The sequence below is a fragment of the Cynara cardunculus genome (genome assembly GCF_001531365.2).
Source record: "Cynara cardunculus var. scolymus isolate 2C chromosome LG 12, CcrdV1, whole genome shotgun sequence".
NCBI classification, from domain to species: domain Eukaryota; kingdom Viridiplantae; phylum Streptophyta; class Magnoliopsida; order Asterales; family Asteraceae; genus Cynara; species Cynara cardunculus.
The window spans coordinates 37,497,656-37,512,727 of NC_037539.1; the positions used below are offsets into that span (position 1 = coordinate 37,497,656).

Here is a 15,072-nt window from a genome sequence, read left to right on the forward strand (position 1 = left end):
TAATATGGTCTTATGTGATTTTGAGAAGGCGGTGATGTTTTATTTTTGAATAAAATATAAATTTGAAAATATCATAAAAATTTGACAAAAATATGCGATATTAGTATCAAATTAACTATTTAAAATTTCTCATTTTTTGTGTAATTTTTTAATTCAATTTTTTTATTATAATTTAATTTAGGTACAATAACGAAGTAATTTATATTTGGTTTAATAATATAAATTTTTTATAAAGATAATAATTAATTATTTTGTTAGAACTCGATAATTATCCTAATTATATTTTATATTTTTTATATTTTAAAATGAGATGTTTATCATCTATTTGATTATGTTTATCCACAGTTAGTTGTACGAATTCAAACATCGGGCTTTAATAAGTTGTATTTATATATAATTTACTTGTAATCTTGAATTTTAAGTAATATACATCAATATACAATACTTTATACATAAAAAATGGTTTTTAAATTTTTTTGTCAAATACTTTATAATCCTGTTATTATTTAGTGCCACCACTGCAAAAACACCTGTTGTCTATACTCTCGGCAACATATGTGTAATGACTCTTCAACATGTTAAAGCTTTCACCACAAATAAAATGACGTTTTTAATAGCTATGTATTTAATCGAGAGTTGCATGAACCATTGATGAATACATTACATCGTTGATCATAACGAGTCACGTTCATTTTCACATCTTATTTTTCACATCTTGTATCTACATACTTTGTTCTCATGCTCGATAGCTTTTCACGTTTTGACATGCAAATGGAATCAATTTGAGTCGACCAAATGTTTACCAAAAAGGACACCTCTGTTGCAGTAATTGTAGAAGACAGTCAAAGGCAGAATTAAGTTGGTTATGTTTTCTACCAAATACACCAAAATTACGGGCTATAAATACAGACAACTCCAAATGAACCTAACACCACAAATTATTTATCAAATTGCTGAGTTTTGAGAGATAAATCGATGTTTAAAGTCCGTTATGAAACTTTCGCCTTTTCAGTACTTTGGAGGTAGCTTTCTAAGACAATATTTGTGTTCTTTACATTGTTGATTGTTGTGTGCGTTCTTAACTGCTCTAGCAAACCCCTACAGCATTTGATACCAATAACATCGATTTAGGCTTCGATTTTGAACATTAAAGTTTCGTGGGTTTGGGTGCCACGCCCTAATATTCCACCCATGGCACGTGACAACTTCTGGGAGGACCGAGTAAGAACTGAACCACCATAAATATACAACTTTCTCAAATCATCGCAAAGCAAGACTTTAACAAACTTAACATCTACTAAACCCAACAAGTTTGTACATCTGAATTTGGATGTTTTTTTTAAGTATAACTGATTTTGGTTTTATGAACATCTAAAATATCTTTTTACGTATATAATATTTATTTACGGCAAATAGAACAAATAAACCACACATCTTTCTCACATTTGGTGATGTTTGAACATTTGACCTCCTAAGATGCCAATGACTCACATACCGCTGGACTAAAGACCCTTTGGTAAAAATATTTTAGATGGTAGTAATCTCAAATTGAAGATTACATCCTCATCTTTTTTTTTCTAATCTCAGCATTAACAGTTCATGAGATACATTGTATATTAGCTTTATGCTAAGTGAGTTCATGATCAATATACGAGCATATATATGGTATCAAAGATACCCATATAGTTTCTAAACATAAAATATGTACTGATACCAAGTGTTAGAATCAACTAACAGTTACCGAAACCATATTTGACTATACTAAAAACTGTACTGAAAACTATATTGAAAAGTATATTAAAAACGGTCATGTATATAATACTGAACATGTGCCAGTGCAATGAAATTTTGAATACTAAGCATTTAAGATCTTGACATTGAAAGACAGTGTCGAGATGGTTTTGTTACATCTAAGCCTACAAATTACATTGATCATTGTATGTACTGATAATATATGAACATACCAAGTGCATAGATACCCTTAAGATACATGTGTTGGTTTTATGCATCTTTACGGTTGCTACCCATATCCAGATACATTATCCCCCAGACGTCCAAAACATTTTCAAGCATAACATGTTTGTACTATAATATTTAGCATGCTTTAAAGACTATAAACCTGACATGCTCCCTTATTTTTGAAAACATTAAACACATCTGAACACACTGTACCATATTTGAAAATACAATATTAAATATAAAAATATCATATAACATCTAAAAAATAACGACTCAGTATTATTTTATGTATCCCAAATTCAAACACATGCAAAAACTTACCTGGTTTGCTTAACCTCAGATCTTGATTCACTACGTGTTCACCTGATTGTAACTCTCTAAAGCTTGACGAGTTTACGTGTTGAATGAAATAAATTTGTATGGGCATTTACTGTAAGAATGAAAGTACGAGGTGGGACAATTTTTGGCTATTGGGCCTCAATGATTGTTGGGTCACGATCTTTCTTCGAGCCGTGGTTTGTTATAAATAGTGGGACCGGCCAAGGACCGGCCCGGCCCGAGACCGGTAAGGACTGGTTATAGGACCGAAATCTGGGACCGGTTATAAATTTGGGGTGTTTCGCGTGACCGGGACCGGGGCCGGTTATGGCCCGGCTTGATTTTAAAAAATTGTAGCTATTTTTTTAAAATGTAGTCTTTATTTTCAAAAAACTATCCGTTTTTTGGCCCTTTTTATGTATTTTTTGCTTTCTAAACACTATATATAAGTGTCTTGGTTGAGGGATTTACATACTAAGTTCTTGATTCGTAAAAAACACAAAAAAAAAAAAATCACAATTATCGATTTCTCGCTATATTTTGTAAGACAATGTAATTTTAATTATAAAAAAAATCACATACATACATACATGCATACATACATACATACATACATACATACATACATACATACATACATACATACATACATACATACATACATACATAGTTATTTATTTATTTTAATATTAGCAAGCCCAATTTTTTTAACTTATGGCTATGGCCCAAATATATCTCTAAGTCCAACATAAAGTCTAACATCTAACATAATAAAATCCAAATGAATCGGCGCCTAAAATCCCTAAACCAGTAAACATTTGACATTGACGGTCTCCAAATTTTGGAATCCCTCAAGAACTCTATCAATCTATCGATTTTGTTAAGAACTCAAGACTAAATAATTGAAGGTTGTGAAGTCGTGGATTTGATTACTCAATACTCACAGTGGAGTTGTAACTTTGTTAATTTATTTATTTTCTAATAGGTATTATATATTTATTTGTTTGGACTTTGGATTGCTTGGATTTTGGACTCAAGAGCTACTTAATTATTACATTTATTTGTTTGGATATTTTGTTTTGTAAAATGGATATTTAATCTAAAATTCTAAATTATATATGTTTTTTAAGTTTAATATTTTAATGTCCATTAAAGGCTCAAACCGCTTAAACCGGTCAGACCAGACCTCCTTTTTGTGGTCTGGTTTGACCGGTCTGGGCACTTGATGTCAAACCGCTCGGTTTGTAAACCGCCATTACGGTTTGGTCTGTGGTCTGAGGGGTTAAACTGCCCAAATTGAACCGCGAACACCCCTAATTGTTTTCCTCTTTGGGATTAACTCTATCAGTGATTTCCCGTTAAGTATGAGAGACAAAAACGATCTATAAACCACAGAGGCAAAAAGGTAATGAATTATAAATCACACAGATGAAATCCGTGATTTCAAAAATACATATAAACTATGATTTGAAGTATTGGGACGAAAATAGCAATTTTCAACATGGATAAAATAATGTAGTTTACTCTCATAAAACTCGTATTTTCCATGAATGAATTGGGCCTAAAAAAGGTCCATGGGCCTTATTTTTTAATTGAGCCCACAATTAGTCCACTGGTGTGGCGTGTATAAAACGCACTGGGCGCATCTTAGCCTCATCTCCTCTCTCTCTCCAAAATCTATATCAATCCGAACTCTCAGATTAAATTTCTCTCAAAGGGTTTTTTGTTCTCCAAGTCTCTTGAAGAAGTTCGATATCTATCGCGCTTGATCATCCGGTAACATTGTTTTCTACTAATTTCATGTTCTTGTGATTCTTAATCTTGGATTTTGTTTCAGCATCTTAATTTTTGGGTGTGCATAAAGTTTGAATTGTGGATGAATTGCTTGAATAGTAGCTATATATTCGATTAATATGAAGAAATAGATCACTTCACATGGTTAACAAACATAAAAATTGCGCTTTTTAGTGCGGGTAGGTATCTAATGTGTTTTTTTAGGTTTGCTCTGATCGTAGATTCTGCTCTTCAATTAGGTTGCTGGAAATTCGATTGTTTGGTTGGCAAGTTCGTTCACTAAGAAGAATAAACATGGTATGCATCTTGTTATTTAATTGTTTATGTTAATTGTGATGTTAAAATCTAGTTTACTGTTGTTTTTTCTGGTTCAAAATCATGGGGGAGAGTGGGAGATATATTTTGAGTGTTGATGTATTATGGACTGACTAATTATGTACTCTAAAATAGACTTGAAATCTTTAGTATTTGGTTGGTGATTCTAATCTCCATTCAGTCTGATTATGGGTACAAGTATTTGATCACCCGCCTAGCCTATTATAAGAAAATATTTAATATTAGAATTGCTACATTTTGATTTTTGAGCGGTTAAGGGGATAAATTGATATGAAACTCTTACAAGTGTTACAAAAGAAAAACATGTTTGTGTAAAAATATAAAATAAAATATTTAGCAATTTTTTTTTTGATTAACCTGGATATCCAACCCGCTATGCGAGCCGATTAAACAATGTTTAGCAATTTTGCACTTGAAAAGTGCTAGCCTTGGATTCAAAGGCGAAAGTGTATCTCTCTTCTTGTGGCAATCGGGCTGTAACTAGTCCTCCAAGTAAGAAGATATTGATGTTGAGTATGTGACAAAGTATTTAGCAATTTCATGCTCTGAGAAGTTCTAGGTTTGACTACAAAAATTATATATACTCATTTAATAAAAAGTATTATATTTGGTTGGATTTCACTTTTTTGAGTGTAGAGAAGGTTAAGTGATATTTTCTTCATAGGTTATTGTATCTATGGCAGATTTGCTTTTTTGTAATGCTCATGATTTTGGATAAGAATTTTCCTTACTAATTGTATTGCTGGTGAGTTGCAGTATTTTGATGGTTATGGCTATCATGGAACATCCTTTGAGCAAACATATCGGTGCTACCCTGCATCTTTTATCGATAAGGTTGGGAATCTTTATTTTTGCTTATTATTTTATTATCCATATGCAAAGGGGACTTTCTACTTGTTCTTTCATTCCTAGACTGTTCATTTTGCTCGGAAACATAGTTTATAAAGTTTTTTCCCAACACAAAGTTCCAAAAAGTTCAAAGATTCTTCTCTATGCAACTTAGGTCTACATTTTGGAATTATCTGTATCAGATAGTTGGGCAGTTGTTTAGGAATGTTGGGAGTACATGTTTTCCCTTTTTGTGTTGAAATATATACATGTGTTCCTGTTGCCCCTTTCACAAGAAGTATGATTATTTTTCAACTTGAAGCCATGTTTGAATTAATGCTTTATTGTTCTAATTCTACAATTGTTTTTTCCCCTTTCAGCCCCAGTTAGAGAATGGTGATAAAAGTGAGTGGTATTTGTATTTTTGTGTTTGTATGTTTTCTCCATTAAGTTCCCTGTCCAGTTACTGACATTTCTTTATTTGTGTTTTAGTTATAATGCCTCCTTCAGCCCTTGATCGCCTTGGTTAGTTTACCATACTAAGTTTCTTGAATAAGTATCTTCTATATTATTCTGCTGCTTCACCCAACTCCCACCCCCAGGAATCTGGAATAGAATCTTTATAAGATTCTGAAAACCAAACTTTTGTACTGTAGCTTCTCTTCATATTGATTATCCAATGTTGTTTGAGCTACGCAATTCTGCTACTGAGCGAGTTTCTCACTGTGGGGTTCTGGAGTTCATTGCAGAAGAAGGCATGATTTATATGCCTTATTGGGTATGTTTTTTGGAGATTCATTCTACTGTTTGTTTCTTTCCTTTCCTAAACGTTGGGTCATGTTATTTCACATGTTTGCCTCCTAGACGTTTTAGTTTTCATGCCTATTGATACACATTGATTTTTCATGTAGATGATGGAAAATTTGCTTTTACAAGAAGGAGACATTGTGCGAGTAAAAAATGTGACCCTCCCAAAGGGTACATATGTTAAATTACAACCACACACGAAGGACTTCTTGGATATCTCCAACCCAAAAGCAATGTAAGTCGATGTAAATTGGTCCATGCTATTATGAAGTCTACAGTCCCAAGGTTGCATTTTTTACTGCTTGATATTAATAGACATTGTGTATTATTCGTAGCAAATTTATTTATTTGTGTGGTTATGCATGTCAACCTTCTGATATAATTTTCTGTTTTTTTCATGCAGCTTAGAGACAACATTGAGGAACTTCTCTTGTTTGACAACAGGAGATAGCATCATGGTGGCATATAACAACAAGAAATACTACATAGATATCATTGAATCAAAACCTTCTCATGCAATAAGTATCATCGAAACCGACTGCGAGGTGGACTTTGCTCCTCCTCTAGATTACAAGGAGCCTGAGAGACCTGTAACATCTGTTCCTTCAAGCAAGGCACCAGCAGAAGGTTTGAACACTGCAAACTTGATACTGTATTTCAAGTTCTTACATATTTTTGGATCACAATACATTTTCCTTCTTTGAGCCCCTTTTGTTATTACAAGTTGATGAGGTTTGAATTGACTTGTACATTTTTCTCTATACATTTGTATCGTTAGACACGTAATAATCCAATTGTGAGCATTAACGATCAATTGAGTTAAATATTTGTTTCATATTTTATTTAATTCCTTTTAATATGGTCTGAATATTGTGTTTATGGACTGAATACTGGTGTATTGGTTTCCTTGCATATGATTCTTCATTCTTGTTTCTTAGAAAGTTATTATTATTTCTTCTAATTCCTCCATCCTTTGACGTTTCTTGCAAGTGTTAAACGGAGCAATTGAACATTCTTTCTACTGTTTTTCCTCCTGCCCTTGCAGGTGAGGCTGCTCCAGTTGAGGAGCCAAAGTTTAACCCATTTACTGGATCAGGGAGAAGGTTGGATGGTAAACCTTTGAAGTACCAGCCCCCGCCTGTTTCGTCCTCCACTGGATCTAAAGAAAAGCAACCTGCTGTATCTGGTGGTGGTGGTGTGCAGCCATCTACAGGATCTACTTCACAAAGCAGTTCTCGTCAATCACAAGGAAAACTTGTGTTTGGTTCTAATGCAAACAGTAGTGCAGATCCCCAAAAGCAAAAGGTACTTGGTACATCTTCTTTATAGACTGCAAGTAAGATTTTAGAGAAGTGGATCATCATTCTTAGTCCTCCCATGGATAAATTTGTCAATGTTCTCCTAACGTTCTAGTAGTTTTGGTGGAATATAAATTTTAGCCGCAAATGCTCAAATCTTGCATGAAATAGTTGTCCAATGTTAAAGAAGTGTTATTTGATACCAAATGGACATTTAGTCTCCTATATTTGGTGTCACCCATCATTATTGCCCATGCTCTCAGTAGCGGTCAGTTTATGATCTCTGCCGAACATAATTGGTTAATATCTAGGATTCTGACCTATGGACACTACACCAAGATAACTCTTTAACCCAATAATTCCCCGAAAAGGAATGCCTTTGAAGTAGGTCTTATTGTAGTGGGAAGGATTCTTTGGATTTTAGCATATATTATCAGCATTTTTTGCCGAAAATGTGGAAGAACAATCCCATTTAAAAGGAATTGAAGAAATTGGCCATCTCCAGGCATATCATATTCATAGTTGGTTAGTCAGTAGTTCTAGCTCCATATATCAGTATCTTCAATGATACGGGATAGATTATTACCCTTAATTTCTGTTTATCATGGATCGTGTGGCATTTTGGTTCATATCACCATTGCCTTTTTATAAGGTTTACCTAATCCTGGTTATGTTACGGAGCATGTTTTTTTTCGAACAATCATAAATTTTAACGAGATGCTCTTATTTTACTACAATGTTCTCCTGAGAACTGCAAGACTAACACAAAGAAGGCATAACTTTAAGCAATAAGACATTTTTTGGGTTTGTGCTGTGCAGGAAGTTGCAAAAGAGACGAAAGAAGTTGTGAAAGAAGAGCCAAAGTTTCAAGCCTTCACAGGGAAGAAATACTCACTCAAGGGTTGATTTAGTAGTCAATTATATTATGTTATGTTATGTTTAGTAACAAACAACTTGTAAGTGTTTTATGTGAGTTTGCTGCATTAAAGGTACCAAATGATTATACGAGTCTAGTTCACCACGAACCCTCGTCTCTTTCATGCTTATGCTTATGCTTTTTAATTTGAAGTGAATCGGTAGTTTGTGCTTATGGAACCAACAAGTTGCCATGTCGTCTTGGGGCTCCACAGGTTTATGCCGACCTGGTAAAGCTAAGCGTGGAACTCTGTTCATCCAGACCATACTTTTACCCGTTAGTACTTATTAAAATTTTGTGTCGGTAAACAGGCCCTTAGTCTTAATGTTATCATGTTGCATTTATGGGAACATGCGAAGGATCGTTTGAGAATACAAGTTAAGGTGAGAAGCGGAAAAGGGATCTGGATCCTTGATCACTATTTAATCTCATCCCACCCTGTGAATTGTGTTTGATGCGGGAATTGATCCAGTGCATCTTATTATTATTGTTGATCTTCAATTATGATCGATCCAAGGGTGGGGATTTATTCTTACCTTTTTTATCTTTCTTTTTTGGTTTTAGTTGTAACCATATATGTTAAACAAAATTATACAGTCTTGTTAACCTGTTTTGATATATGTCATCTACATCACACCATCTTCCATGCAAAAGCGAGGATTCTCATCATGAGCTTCAGTAGGAATTTGTCGTATGTCTGACATGACAGTTATTAAGCCCATTAAGTCGTTACTGAATAACTGCTTAGTGTCGCTTGTCTACATCAATTGTAAATGTACCATCCCTGAAAATAAACGAAGTGAATGTATGGGGGTAGATTGTAATCATGGAAACGATGGGTTCATGTTGCGGAGACTTGCTCCTATTTTGCAACATTTCTAAACGTGTGTTAACTTGAACATGGATTGAAAAGTTTACCAAACGTTTTGTTCATTTAAAGTAGCATGACTCGATCATCTCTTGAAAAGTATGATTTTTTCCTTTTAACAACTTCGTTTATTTGCTTCAACAACCCGAACGATGTATAAAGAACAAGAAGAAAATGAAAAGCTAAAAAATTTAAATCCACACGAGAGTTACCTTATCAGGTAACGTTTTCTGCCTTCAAAATAGATTGTTGTTACGCTTGTTTTCCCCGGTAAGCGAACATTCTCTTTCATCGGGTAGGATTTTTGGTCCTTACCATACTCACATGGTAAACACAAGTAACATGTGGTAAGCGTCAACCTGTAAAATTCCACACTTGATAAGTGTTGATTATTATTCAAAATAAAAAAGGCAAATGCATCAAAGATGAATCGAAGTTTGACTTAGGGGTCGTTTACCCAGTAAACGCTTACTCATAGGAGTCAACACTATAATTTATTTTGATGTGTAAGATTTAGTATATCAAAACATATCGAATGCAACAATTTACTGGGTAAGAGTTGCCATCCTCACTTACCGGGTAAGACTCTCCATCCTTCTCATTGCTCTTACCCGGTAAGATTCTTGGTCCATCTCATGTTCATCCGATAAGGAAATTTATCCAGTAAGCACTTACCAAGTAAGTATTTAATAAACAGACCCTTAATTTCTATTTAGTGCAATGATTATTAGTATAAAAACGTTCAATTTTTTCTATTTTTCTACACATGTAATCGGTAACTAACAAATCTCGTAAAAATTGATAACATTGATACCAAACTATCATTGTAATTCTTGATCATATATAAAATGTTACATTAAAATCAACTGATCATGTAGGTCGAAAACACATTTATGATTTAGATAACCATAAGCTAGCTTATTTTTTAGGTACACATTTAGATAACCATAAGCTAGCTTATTGAAACACTACTTGAAGTAGCATTATGAGAGCTTATTGTGACTTTTTTCAATTATAAACTTCATTAATATTAATTATTATATATTACTATTAATAATAACTAAAAATATTAATTATTAATAAATATTAACTAAAAAAAAATTATTACTACATTAATAGATATTAAATAAAATTGATTATTGTTATATTAATAAAATATTAACTTATGAGTAGGAGGGGGAGGGGGTATACGTGAAAATATCAAAAAGTACGAGGAAGACGAAACTATCATTTGCAGGTCGCGCTCACATTTAGGGTTTAAGCTGCAATCGGAGAGATGGCGATGTTGATGCAACGATGGAGCACGACGGCGAAGCGGTTACTTGTCACGGCTGAGCAACGGTACGCATTTACATCACTATCTCCATCCTCAACGCCGCCTGTTCCAGCGCTGTGCGGGAGAGGGGATAAGAGGACGAAGAGGGGGAAGATTTTCAAAGGATCTTATGGAAACTCGAGGCCAAAGAAGGAGAAGAAGATTCAACGCATTAAGGATAAGGTCGAGGTCCCCAGGTCAACCCCTTGGCCTCTTCCTTTTAAACTCATCTGATTTCCATAATGTAAGCCCTAATTTCAGTATGACTGTAATTTTTCAAGAATTCTGGTCTTGTTGATGTTCTGTAATCAACTATTGGTTTTGAAATTTGATACAGTTTATCGTTCAAATGAATAATCCACTGATCATTTTGATCTGCACACTATATCAACATATGTACATTTGATTTGTTTGAAAAATCAACTGTACGGATGTTCTTGTTGATGACTGTCATTGATATGATGTTTGATTATATATAATTTACTCACCGGTGGTTTTGATTTAGAAATTGTGTAGGTTAGATTTGCTGGAAGAGTGAAATGTAAATTTGAAAATGTCTAGAGATGTTCTTGTTGATGAAATATGGATATGCAATTTGAATAAGTACATCTTTCAAATGAATAATCCACTGGTTGTTTTGATCTAAAAGTTGGAAAATAGAATTAGGTGATTGAGCTTTTGGGACTGTTGCATGAATTTCTGTGTCATCAAGAAGAAACAATCTGTGACTTGAACATGAAAATGGTTTTTCTCTTGCTTGCATTAATGGTAGTTGCTTGAGCTATGTTCATATGCTACATCTGTGTTTTAAGTTTAAGGTCTTGTTTGGCAACCATAAGCTATCTTAATGAAAGAACCCCGCTTGTTGAAAGCCACTTCAACTCTTCGAGTAATGTTTCAATTAGCTTCAAGGGTTTTTTTGTTCTAATTATGCCCCTTGTATTTTTTTTAATTAATTTTCGGTGTGTCCGTTTAGGTTATTTTACATTGGCATCTAGCCATTGATGAACAACTGGATATGAATCAGGTTTTATTTCAGACTTTCCTCAACTCTGATTACAACCTCAACCAACAAAAACATATCTACTGCTACTACTACGCCAATATCCAAGAGACTGGTCCTCTTCTAGTTGACAGAATCTTCCAGAATGCATATTCTCCTATTTATACTCCCAAAAGCACCGACTTAACCACCATTACTGACCTCAAAGGACTTGCGCCCTAAAAAGGCCATTCTTCCCTCCCTACTTCCTTCTTCAAGAAACTTAAACTGTATTTCAAGCTTATCAGCCCGATAGCTAGTTTTTACCAACATGACTAGTTTTTCATTTAACCTAATCAACTAGCTTTTCAGTTAACAGTAGGCTTATCAGCTAGTTTGCCGAACATAACCTATGTAGTCCTCACCGCATAAGGTAGGTGTAATACAATCAGAACCTCTTGGTAACCAAACAGATCCGGGAATATATCACAAAGTTGGAAATTTTGATATGTTTTTGGGTTTTATACAAGCATATAAACGTATAAAGCCCGTAGAAATCCAAGATTGTCAATAAGGTGTTGCAGCATGTATAGGAGTGTAAAGTCCTAGTCCTACTCATTTCCAGAACCAATATGGGATCTCAGCTTGTAGCGGGTCTTTATCCTTGTGCTTAGCTGCTTTTATTTGTAGGTCATCTCTGCATCTTGAAGGCTATAGGCATCCAAGATCCTCAAGAATCTGTGGGACGAATTACTAACTACTAATAGCAAACATGAGTTTTGTGCACGTTGTTGGATCTTACCCTTGTGCGTATCGGCTTATATCTGCAGACTGCACTGCATTTCAACAACTTAAAGACTGTAGCCATTCTAGGTTTTCAACAAAGTATTCAAGCACGTAGAGTGTCCTAGTTCTAGCGCTATTTAGAGATCACTTGGGATCTTGGCCCATAGTGGGTTCTTACCCATGATGCTTAAGAATGTCACCTGGTCCTAGTGCTAGTCGGTTCTAGAGCAAATATGGGATCTGTACACGGTGCACATATTTGGTCCTTACCCTTGTATTTACTGGCTTTGATTAAAACATTACTACAACTTAAAGATCGTAAGGTATTCAAGATTCTCAAGAATGTATTCCAATCTGTGTTCCGGAGTAGACGTCATATTCATTTTGATTAACCTGGATATCCAACCCGTTATGCGAGCCGACTAATCCCAGGCAACCACCTGCTTTGCGTGTAGCCCGGAGTCACCGCATTTGAATCTCCGTAGCCACAAGGGGATTTTTATTCCTCCTTGGATTCGAACTTGGGACCTCCAGGCACTTTTGACCTTTGGAGCCCAAGCTCAAACCAGTTAGGCACCACCCTTATGGTTAGGAGTAGACGTCATTGTGGTTAGCATTGGCAGCTTCTATTTGTAGTCCATTCCTACAACCAAAGTCACCCCAAGATCCTTTATAATCTACTACAACATGTATAGGTTTGGTTTCTACTCGATTTCAGAGCCTATATGTGACACTGCACATAGTATTGGCAACTTACAGATATAACATGCGATAAAAGATTTGCACCGTGAACGTGATTTAGTGTTATTCAGGTAACTTCACAGATTTTATTTTTCGTTTTGCAAGTTGGGGGTCGTCACATGAACAAGGCGTAGAGGTAAAGTCTGCGTATATCCTACCGACCCTAGACACTATTTCTATTATAACTTTGGTTTTAATATGGTTTTATGTGGTTTTGAGAAAGAGATAATGTTTTTATTTTTGAATAAAATGTAAATATGAAGATATCATAAAAACAATATTGATATTAGAATCAAACTAACTATTTAAACTTTCTCGTTTTTCTGTGTATTTCTTTAATTAATTTTTTTTATTTTTGGTTTAATAATATAATTTTTTATAAAGATAATAATTAAGTATTTTGTTAGAATTCAATGATTATTCTAATTATATTTTAGTTTTTTTTATATTTAAAATGAAATGTTTATCTTCTAATTGATTATGTTTATCTGAAGTTAGTTACACAAATTCAATCATGAAGCTTTAATAAGTTGTACTTACGCACAGTTTACTTGTAATATTGAATTTTAAGTAATATGCATCAATAAACAGTATTTCATGCATAAAAAACGGTTTTTAAAAGTTTTTGTTAAATGCTTATAATATAGTATAGATAATCAATTAGGGGGATAACCAAGTAATTCCTTCTTTTTTCTAATTAAGATATACATAAATAACACAAAATCTTCATGTAAAATTATAACTCTTATTAATATTAAGTATTACTTATTATTATTATTATAACGCTTTAACCGGTTATCCGGGTACTTAAATATTTAAAATTTTACATCTTATCTACCAAAATGAGAGTTTTATGAGTACGTTACCCAAAATAGAAATCAAATTAAAGTACGTTACTTTTTCATACAATTTACCCTAAAATTACAAGAATAAAACCTAAAAACAACACCGATTTAATTTATGAATCATTTCATCCCATATAGCAGTTTCTGAATCAAGAATGAATAGTAGGGAACTAGGTTTTTCATTTCCTTTAAGAATTTGAATTTGGTATCATCAATAAGCCAAAATTAAAACAATTGAATAGACGTAAAGGTATTATTTGGTAAATATAAGCCGACTTATTTTTTATGTACATGTTTGGATGACCGTAAGCTATTGAAACGTTACTTGAAGTAGCGTTTTGAAAGCTTATTGTAACTTTTTCAATTATAATTCTCTTTAATATTTATTACTATTAATAATAAATAAATTTAATTACTAATAAATTGTAGAATTAAAAAGATAATAAATTGTAAACCATAGAAACAATAACAACAATTTTAAATACAGGGACTAAAATAGAAAATTTTAACAAACCATAGGGACTAAAAAGGGAATTCCGTTGCCGGGACTTGAACCCGGGTCTCTCGGGTGAGAGCCGAGTATCCTAACCAACTAGACTACAACGGATTTTTGTTTTATTTTTGTTATATTTAATAATATAATAATTCTTTTAATATTATTTTAAAAAATCAATAAAATTTATTAATGAATTTATTAGTAATTATTAAAATTTATTGATCAATAATTATCAATGTTCTAAAATAGTAACACATTGTGATGGTGATAAGACGCGTTATGCCAAGTTAACCTCATAGCATGACTTGCGATAGGGTGTGTGATGACGTGTTGCAGACGAGTCGGGCTCAAGGTGTGTGGGTTTTTAAAAAAAATATTTTTGTATTCGTTTTAGTTACTAGAAGCGTATTCGTGCAATGCAGTGAAATAAATCGTGATTTTAATATTTTATTTTATTTTTTATCTCAGTCGATGTTATAATATGGCTTTATGTGATTTTGAGAAAGCGATGATGCTTTTATTTTTGAATAAAATGTATGTTTGAAGATATCATAAAAATTTGATAAAAATATACAGCTATTAGTATCAAATTAACTATTTGATATTCCTCATTTTTTTGTAATTTAATTTATGTACAATAACAAAGTAATTTATATTTGATTTAAAAATATAATTTTTTTATAAAAATAATAATTATTTATTTTGTTGGAACTCGATAATTATTCTAATTATATTTTAAATTTTTTATATTTTAAAATGAGATGTTCATCCTCTATTTGACTA

The 15,072-nt window shown here is 33.2% G+C and overlaps 2 protein-coding genes and 1 non-coding gene across 6 annotated transcripts; 2 read left to right on the forward strand and 1 right to left on the reverse strand.

Moving 5' to 3' along the window:
* Positions 1 to 3,943: 3,943 nt before the first annotated feature.
* Positions 3,944 to 8,380, forward strand: LOC112522960 (ubiquitin fusion degradation protein 1 homolog). Of its 4 annotated transcripts, none has more exons than XM_025132330.1 (10): positions 3,944 to 4,053; positions 4,311 to 4,368; positions 5,164 to 5,241; positions 5,616 to 5,640; positions 5,728 to 5,760; positions 5,892 to 6,013; positions 6,147 to 6,277; positions 6,446 to 6,669; positions 7,088 to 7,347; positions 8,160 to 8,380. In XM_025132330.1, exons 2-10 carry the CDS (start codon positions 4,366 to 4,368, stop codon positions 8,244 to 8,246), a joined length of 963 nt encoding a protein of 320 aa, XP_024988098.1. In that variant the 5' UTR covers positions 3,944 to 4,053; positions 4,311 to 4,365; the 3' UTR covers positions 8,247 to 8,380. The 4 variants fall into 4 exon arrangements, with proteins under 4 accessions (XP_024988098.1, XP_024988099.1, XP_024988100.1 ...); XM_025132331.1 differs by having other exon boundaries at positions 4,018 to 4,053; positions 4,276 to 4,368; XM_025132332.1 differs by lacking the exons at positions 3,944 to 4,053; positions 4,311 to 4,368; positions 5,616 to 5,640 and having other exon boundaries at positions 5,165 to 5,241.
* A 1,945-nt stretch (positions 8,381 to 10,325) lies between these two features.
* LOC112523375 (30S ribosomal protein S31, mitochondrial) lies at positions 10,326 to 10,941 on the forward strand. The gene has a single exon (XM_025132956.1). The coding sequence runs from the start codon at positions 10,401 to 10,403 to the stop codon at positions 10,671 to 10,673; it is 273 nt and encodes a 90-aa protein (XP_024988724.1). The 5' UTR covers positions 10,326 to 10,400; the 3' UTR covers positions 10,674 to 10,941.
* Positions 10,942 to 14,327: 3,386 nt separating this feature from the next.
* Positions 14,328 to 14,400, reverse strand: TRNAE-CUC. Its single transcript has one exon. It is a non-coding gene; the product is annotated as a tRNA-Glu (tRNA).
* Between the last annotated feature and the right edge of the window lie 672 nt (positions 14,401 to 15,072).